Below are 8,911 nucleotides of genomic sequence, written 5' to 3' on the forward strand. Positions count from 1 at the left end.
CCACTTGTCAGGGCTTATGTAGCATTTTAAGGTACTTGCATTTACAATAGGACAAACCTTTTAAAATATTTTCAAAGAGTCTGGAGTTCTGGCATCGATGGAGCACCAATATTATTGTTGGATCCAAAGTTAACAAATCAGTCTGATATGACCTTTTGAACTGTGTACATTCCTTGCAAAGATTTCTCTCAAAATTCCTTCCTAGTAACAACAGCATGAGGTCATTGAAGTTTATCCATAGCAAAGTGATACCTCCATAGTTGGATTGAAACATCTAATAGGTTCCCACATGAATAGGCACACCCTAAGGATGGCTCCATACCTGAATAGATTTTGTTCTACACGTTTTTTTTAGATGGTACCTAGTGAGGATTTTGGATGCCTTTCTCGACTAAATGCACAACTTTCTATGTTTCTTGAATTTGAACTGTGTGAGGAATTGGGATGCTAGATAATACTTCACCTTGGAAAAAATTTAAATGAAAACAGTTTGGGATGAATCTATGCTGTTCTGCACACCAAGATTTGAACCAATGTAAGGAGTTGGATATCTTTTGAGGACAGTGTACTAGCGGTATGTCTATTTCTTTTTTCTTTTCTTTTTTTATAAAAGTGACCATGGTCACTAAACAGTTTATATTAATTAAATAAAAGTTGACAAAAAGTTGCATCTGAGAACCAAAGATCTATCAGGATACAAGTAACAAGTCTAATGTATAAGTCGCAGCCATAAAGGCAATATTTTCACATATAAAGATGAACCACCCACCACCCTCAAGCTGGACAAGCCAGCGATAAAAACTTGATACAAAAATTGTCATGAGAGACATATGTAAAGCTATATATCATAAAAATAGCTGCAAGAGCCAATGTTCGGAGGGGAGGACACAAGAGGTTGAACAGCATCATTTACATCCTCCAGACAAAAATGTTGAGAGACCACCCAAGCCGAATCAACAGGAGGATCGATCTGAGGGCCACCAGCCACAAGAGAAGGAGATAGCAGAGGCTCATCTTCAGTAGGGTCAACGGCCTGCAGTGGAGGAACAGCCATAAGGTCCATGCCTTCACAACACTGAGGATGTCCCATAAGAGTGTAACGCCCCATGAACCGGTCCAGAGCAGAAGATACAAGATAAGGAGCAATGTCTTCAACTTCAAGCAGCTTACTAAAATATTTAACAGGATCCCGAATGGAGCCATCCAGTACACCAGACCTAACAGAACACAGCAGCTCGCAATCACATAGACTATTATTAGCCATGAATTTAGAAAAACTGATAAAACCAGCAATGGGAAGGGTCCCAAGCTCCAGCCTACGAGATTTCAACAAGTATTCAAGCATTTCATCATTATAGATAGAAGGATGCACATATTAATCAGCAATGAATCGAACCATAGAACTATCAAGCAATAAATCCATAACAATGTGATGAAACCGAGAAGCAATTTCCGAATACAAGGCAGAAGAGTTACACTGTAGCCATTCATTACCAATGATAGACCGAATTGCATCTTCAATATGCGAACAATCCAGATTGAAGTTGGAAACCTTAAAAGCATAATTGAAATACTTACATGTTACATGTTTCTCTGGGGCTTTGTTCTAATGTGTCTTGTTAAAATCTTGAATTCGCTTTGAGACGATAGGCTATGGCTCAGAAAAGAAAGCACTCTTACTTTTCATTACCATTTTATAATATGCCATTTCGAAGTCTGTACTACTTCAAAGAAAATGGAGAGAGATTTATTACGGTATATATAAGATCAAAATGTTTTGGGAATATATCTAGTGGATGGCATTTAGCACTTAAATAAAAAACTTTGCATTGTTACATAATAACAGAATGAGAACTGAGATTGTTGATAACCTTGTTTCATAACTTTTGGAGGAAACTTGTTTAATTGTCTTCAATTTTCCTTTGTTTATTCTTCATAAGCTAAAACCTATGACTGTTCTAAGGCTGGCATTTCAGAGCCTTGGAGCTATGTATGGAGATTTGGGGACATCTCCTTTATATGTTTTTCATAGTACATTTCCTCAAGGCGTTGATGATATTGAAGATGTGTTAGGCTCTCTGTCACTTATTTTCGAGTTTTAACGAATAAGGTACTCCCATTGTCCTAGAATAGTTTATTAACTAAAATGTGCATTGGGCTTTGGTCTCCATCTAGTGACTGAAGCAGGCTGTCACCATGCAAAAAATCCAAGCTTAAACGCTGGCTGGTGAACCCTTGTGTCTGAGGGTCTTTTGAATTTGAATGTCCCAGAAAAAGATCTAAAGAAAAGGAAACGAGAAACTTATAGCTTTCGCTGGATGGGATCAAAATTAAAAAAGTGTGTGCCTATGTTATAAAAAAATGACATAAAATAAAATGGAGGATAGTGGGAAAGTTGAATGTAGAGATTCTACCCAGAGAGGTTGTGGTGTAATAGCAGATGGGTAAATTCTAAACTGTAATCCAATTTCAAATCCTCCTAATGCACAGAATACTGTTACATTCAGCAAATATGTTGCATGGTAGGTTGTGGTATGGTAAACATGCTAACCTGACCCAAATTTAAGGAGGCTTATAAACTCGAGAATTATCTAAGTGTGAAATCATAAGAAAGTGCCTAACCTTATCCAAGGTTCACCAACAACCAAAAAAAAAAAACATAGCTATTTTACATAAGTTGATTACATTATTAACTCAATGGCACTAATAAAATTTCAAATGGAATCAATGATCAGAGAGCTTCTTAATGTTGGAAAGTCAATTTGCATTCTTATTCAAAAGTATATCAGAATTATAGAAAAGTGTAAATGAAAGCAAAGGACTTACTATTAATGCATGCATCTTTTGGCAATCCATATATCCTCATGTGAATTTTATATGAAAAAATTCTGAATAAATTTTTGACAATTTTCCATTTGCACAAACAGCAGGCAGCTGGAAGGAACATCTGAAGACCCTTCAACTCTTTTGCAATGGAGCAGAGATGCAAGTAAATATCAACAAAATGAAAGATCTTAGTCTTCATTCTGCGAGAGGAGAAAGAGCAAACAGAATTTATCTTTTACGGAGAGCTAAGGTAGTGCTAGAATACAAATATGATCTAAATTTTCATAGCGAGCAAATCTGCACACTTAACATCATGGTAAAAAGAATATTCGAGGAGCCAGAAAGCATTGTATGCACTACAAAATAGATGTAGGCATGCAAAATTGTAGGATTGGAAGACCATTAGGATATTGTTTGGGTAACTTGTTATGCCAGTAGTGCTTTGTGGGTATGAGCTTTGGGGCAGCAACACCTTCGGTTTAAAATGGAGACAACTAGAAAGAACACAAAAAAGGTTTAATCACAATCGTCTGCAGTCAGCTATGAGATCTTACTGGCAGAAACATGCAACATTCCTTAAGCAGCAACAACTATGATCCAACTATTGGGATATTTGAAGAAAAAGTAAGGCATGTAGAATAGAAGATGGCCAAGAATAGTAGTGGGTGAAGAATTGAATGGAGAAAAGGACACTTTGATGAAACAAAACAACAGGTGGATGAAGAGATGGTGCGTTAGTTTACAAGAACAAAAAAATACTTATTGAGAAATATACGAGATGTACACTAAAACTTTAAACCAATTCTATAGACAAAGAAACTTGAAGGAATTGATGACATGCCCAAAATGAATCCAACCCCAGATATGGACGAGAACGATACTGATTTGGTGAAAAGAATTGGAGCTGCTACTGCCCTTGAAGTCAGGGCTACTGATATTCCATATGCAATTGCACCTTGAATGGCTGTAAGTATTGGATCTAAGATAGACGGTGTGGGATGTTTTAGAGTTAGCTACAGTTGCAAGAAGGGTCCACTAGCCCTGATTCAAAGACGGAGAATAAGCTCAATTCACTACTCTGGGACCAGCTCTCTGTCATTTCCAAGTCATTTCAGAAAAAAAAAAAAAGTGTTGATTATGTTTGATTAGTCTTGTTGCTCTGGCCCATGTTTGGGCATAGTATTTCTCAAACATACCTAGAATCGTCACAATGAGAAGAACACCAAAAAAGAGAGTGAGCAAATGATGAGCACATGTAGGCAATGAAAGCAAGAACGATGAATGCATGAGACACATGAAGAAGCAAACCCCAAAAACATGAACGCTTGAATAAGCACAAAACACAACGAGCCAGAGCTAGGGTTTTAAAAAACAATTGCTTAGTACTTAACTGCGCTAAAGAGGCTTGGTCCGACATACAGGTTTGGCAGTATTGAATCCAAAAGCATTCTTAACATTATGTGGTATGACTTGCCCTTTTAACACTATCTTGTATTCCTGAAAACATTTCTCAAGTCCTCGCATTCTAGACAATTGATCTGCTTGCCTTGCAATGCTATATTTGTTAAAAGGCATTCTAGTCACAAATGTTATCATTAAAATTCTTAGGGACGCCGCTAAACTCGCTTCAAAATGTCATGTTATTGATTACTAAGTTGAAAAAAAAAAAATCTTAAATAAAAATCACAATTTTATAACAAAATAGCATTAAAGAAACAAATATATCTTATAATGAACCGTTATTGTTTTCCCTTAGTTTTTCTTAGTGAGGGTTGCATGAGAAAGGCTTAAGCTCTATTTTTAAGGAAGAGGCAGTCTCATGAAGAATTAATACAAGCCCCGATCTTAGCCTGCTTTCATTAATACAAGCTTCCTACACCTTTATCTTCTATGATCATTAAGAATACAAGCTTCCTACACCTTTATCTTCTATGATCATTAAGAATGTTAGAGTTGATAGTATTAAAAGTAAGCTACCTACACAATTTCTATTGGATAAAAAATATTACTTGTTTTTATTAGAGGAATATATTATGTTAGTGAAAATATTTAGTAGAATATAATATAAAATCAATTTATATTAAATAAGTTAAAATCTTATAAAAGTAATAAATTTCTATCAATTTTATTTATGTTCATAAAATTGTGATGAGATTTTTATAACTATCAAGTAACAAACAGATTTGCACATTTATATATTAAGAGTTAATAATAATATTTAGATTATACTCTAAAAAATACAAAAGTATCACTTTTAATTTAATTATATGATAATTTTCTTAAATTAATAATTGAATCATATTTTATAATTATGATTAAAATAAAAATAAAAATTCTTGATATCATGATTAAATGCTAAACAAATGCAATTGGCAATATAGATATATTGTCTGTCAAGACATAAAGGAAATAAGTGAAATCAATAATAGTCACTTTGTCATGAAAATTATGAACACCCTTCCATTTCGTGAACCCTTCCAACATTATGAATATGACAAAGATTTTGGAGAGCATTTAATTGTTATTGTTAAACACTTTACATTCACTATATAATCAGAGAGATTTCTTGGGTAGTTGGATTGATTCGAAGTGTTGTTTATTAAAATTATTTTCTTTAAAATATCGTTTTTGTAGTGTGAGCTACATTAGATTTCACTTTTAGTTTTTAAATAATTTATTATTCTATGTTTTAGTTTTATGAAAATAGATTAATCAATTCAATTCTTTTTTTTTCTAAACTTCATTGAATGGAGATTTAAAATTGACGACTTTTATGAAACATAAGTTAATAAATATAATTGGAGGCAAGTGGAGGTGAAAGTAAAATATTTTAGAGAAACAAAAAGTCCCCTATAAAAATAAATAAATTGGAGAGAGAATAGGTGGAGTCAACGATCGAAGAATTGGAACCCTATCACAAGAGTTCTCTAAATGCTATGGAGGAGGGCTTTGGCCTCCTCTACCCTAGTAAGCAACTTGTTGTCTACCTTGGCTTTTTTCCCTGTGTTTATTGCAATATCTTCAAACAACACATTTTTTTGTTGGCTTAAGCAATGTTTTGTAGCTCGACTTGGCACCATTGGCCATTATGGATGGCAATCCACTAGGAGCATGTATTAGTCAAGATGACCTGCAAGTGTTTGGTTTCAAAGCATTCAAGGAAGCGTTGATTGATGCCCTAGTAGTTGTTCTAGAGGTTGCAAAGTTCAAAACCATTCCCAATGCCCTAACCGAGGGTAATGGACATCTAAACGGAGGAGGAGGTAACAAACTTGTCATCATTGTTTTCAAACTTTCTATCATCCTTAATTCTGATATAATATTATAACTAAAGGAAAAACTCAATTATAAAATATTGTGATCTCTTTAGCGGTTGTGGATGTTCATCCAATCCCAGCTCATAATTTTTTTAGATGAATGGTTAAAGAATGTATGGGTTAAAAAGCTAGGGTTTCAATTCTCATTCTGTAGAATGATACAGAAAGTGTTTTTTCTCATCTTTTCAAAGATGCAAAATCACATAAGGTTGTGGTTGAGAGACAATACTATTCTATTGGTAGTTGTACATTCAAGGCACTTAAATGGTCACCTAAGGTTGTTAATGATGAAATCTTGGCTTTAACTTGCCCCGTTGGATAGCCATAAAAAACCTCCACCCTTTTCTCTAGAAGTCAATTCCGCAAATGCTAGAGCCAATTGGAAAAGTTATAAGGGTAAATAATATCTAATCTATCCTACCACATATGGGCGTCAAAGTGCTTATTTCTATAAATCTTGGTAGTGACCTTCCTAGGTTCATTGAAATCCTCATAGACAATGAACTTGTTACTTTCATTCTTGAAGTGCTTGGTGGTATTAATGCATAATTTGTGTGTCTTCATGAGGGCCATATCTAGAATATTTATTTTATCCTTACACAACACAAACCACTTGCCAAAGTTGCAAAAGGGTTTAACCCTAGTCCTCTTGTCAAGGCTAATCTTGAAGTTTCCTTGCCTAGTTAGGCGATTCATCTTTCACCCTCAGTCTTAGACACTTCAACCCTTGAGAATAATCAAGGGTCCCTCATGGAGTGTCTTAAATCACCACAAGATGTCGTTCGAGTTGCTTTCAAGGATCCTCTTACTAAGCTATCTACCTTTAACAGTTCCCTAAAAATTGAGAAATTCAATGTTGATCCTCCTCATTTAGTTGTCTTTGTCTCTCTTTGTCGAATTAGGGAAGCCCTAAGAGATAAACTCAGACAGTTTATTTATCCCAAACCTAATAAGGTTAGGATAAGAAATGTTGAACAATTGGCATTAAATAATATTAGGAAGAACGTGGCTAAGAGATAGATGTGACTCAATCATACAATGTTGATGTTGACATTCCCCTATCAAGATTGCTACCACCCAATTAGATGTTGTCTCTCACCCTTAGCCAACTGCGAATAATGTATTTTACAATAGTATTGGCTTCTTTGTTAAGTCAATTGTTAGGGATTTTGAGAAGAGTTGTAATAGTAAGGGGTTGAATGGGTCAAAATATCTAATTAACCCCAAGGGGAGAACCTCATTGAATTTGTCCAACAAATTTAGTGCCCTTGCAGATTCTTTTGCTAAGGAGCTCCACATCAATAAAAGTGGTGACTTCTATACTTCCTCGTCCTATGAGGAGAATCAGGTCACCTTGGAACAATCTGTTAGTATTATGACCCCTAACACCAATATCCATAACTCTGGACTCCAAGATTCTACCCTCTTGGGCTCCTTAAAGTCTAGGGATGTTGAGGAGGAGTCTAATCCCTATATGATCAATGTTGATCTCATTTTGATTCATGAGGATTCAAATGTGCACCTTGACCTAGCCATAGTCTCATATGATAGTGACATTGTGGGCTCCAAGATGGATATGGAAGTCCCACCCTATATAGTCTGACCAAAAAATAGGGATAAGTTACAGTTTTATTATGAGTAGGGAGGAACAACTTCCTAGCAGAAGCAATGGTAAGCATTCTAAGAAAGAGAATTTTGATAAGTTAATACCTATAAGAAATGGTCAGTTTGCAATATTCAAGAAGAGGAGAGGAAGAACAAAAAGTAATGTCTCCCCTACCAAAGAAGAAGGACAATAACAAGGACATACCCAACTACATTGACAAATTTAAGGCTTTTATGGATATCTCCAACTAAATTTCCCTATGAAATTAAACTGTATATCATAGAATGTCATAAGGCTTGAGTCCCCAAATAGGAAATATATGGTCATGAGGTTTTTGAATCAACACAAACACACCAATGCAATGTTTCTTTAGGAAGTAAAAGCCACAAAATTTACCTTGGATGTGAATCTTAGGTATATATGGAAGGATGCAATCCAATTTACCACTAGGCACAATAGAGGAAAAGGAGGTGTTGTCATCCTCTTAGCCAACAAATGGGTAAATTTGGCTTAGACAATGTGTCCCCCCATGCAACAAGGCAGTTTGGGTCATTATCAATAATAAGGGATCCAAACTTTTCATGTATTCTTTGTATGCCACTAACAACTACAAAGAAAGAATTGAAATATGGAAATGGCTCTTCAAACTCCCTGATGTACATTGGGTAATAGGAGGTGAATTAAATATTATTGAGCACTAGGAGGACAAATTAGGGGGATTGGATCTTGAGTGGAAAAATAATGAGAAATTCCACTAGACTAGGATGTTCAAAGAGAAACTCAAACTGTTTGATCCTCTAGAAGGAAAAAAGAAAGACTACAATACTATTTGGTGTTGGTGTAAATAAATATTCATTTTGGATATTATTACACTTTACTTAAGTTAACTTAGGATAATGCATCTCTTCATAGTTTGGATTTGAGACACTTAGGGAAGTGTGCACATAGGGATAGAGCTTGTAGGAGAAATTCCACCTTTTGTGGTCTTATTTTGCTGTTACACTCCACATTCGGTGGGTCATCCACCTCTTGTGGAATATTATATTATTTCTCCTACCTACCCTTAGTATTGCTTACCTACCCTTGTTTCTCATTGAGCCACATGTCATAATTGTGTGCTCGTACATCCATATGGCCTTGCCTATATAAGTAGGCCTATATT

The 8,911-nt window shown here is 35.2% G+C and overlaps 1 protein-coding gene across 3 annotated transcripts; it reads right to left on the bottom strand.

The window, feature by feature from the left end:
• Window positions 1-695: 695 nt before the first annotated feature.
• Window positions 696-4,381, bottom strand: LOC131040986 (uncharacterized). 3 transcript variants are annotated; one of them, XM_057973959.2, is made up of 2 exons: window positions 4,218-4,381; window positions 696-1,217 (listed from the first exon to the last, which is right to left on the bottom strand). In XM_057973959.2, the coding sequence occupies exons 1-2, from the start codon at window positions 4,241-4,243 to the stop codon at window positions 839-841; spliced, it is 405 nt and encodes a 134-aa protein (XP_057829942.2). In that variant the 5' UTR covers window positions 4,244-4,381; the 3' UTR covers window positions 696-838. The 3 variants fall into 3 exon arrangements, with proteins under 3 accessions (XP_057829942.2, XP_057829940.2, XP_057829941.2); XM_057973957.2 differs by having other exon boundaries at window positions 696-1,316; XM_057973958.2 differs by having other exon boundaries at window positions 696-1,316; window positions 2,827-4,378.
• Between the last annotated feature and the right edge of the window lie 4,530 nt (window positions 4,382-8,911).

The sequence above is a fragment of the Cryptomeria japonica genome, chromosome 4 (assembly GCF_030272615.1).
Source record: "Cryptomeria japonica chromosome 4, Sugi_1.0, whole genome shotgun sequence".
Taxonomy (NCBI): Eukaryota; Viridiplantae; Streptophyta; class Pinopsida; order Cupressales; family Cupressaceae; genus Cryptomeria; species Cryptomeria japonica.

Bases quoted from the DNA above. Each gene is read 5' to 3' on its own strand.
- LOC131040986 (XM_057973957.2), bottom strand. From the start codon at position 4,243: ATGTCGGACCAAGCCTCTTTAGCGCA. The intron at 1,317-4,217 runs GTTAAGTACTAA...GAAATCTCGTAG, and splicing joins GACCAAGCCTCTTTAGCGCA to GCTGGAGCTTGGGACCCTTC.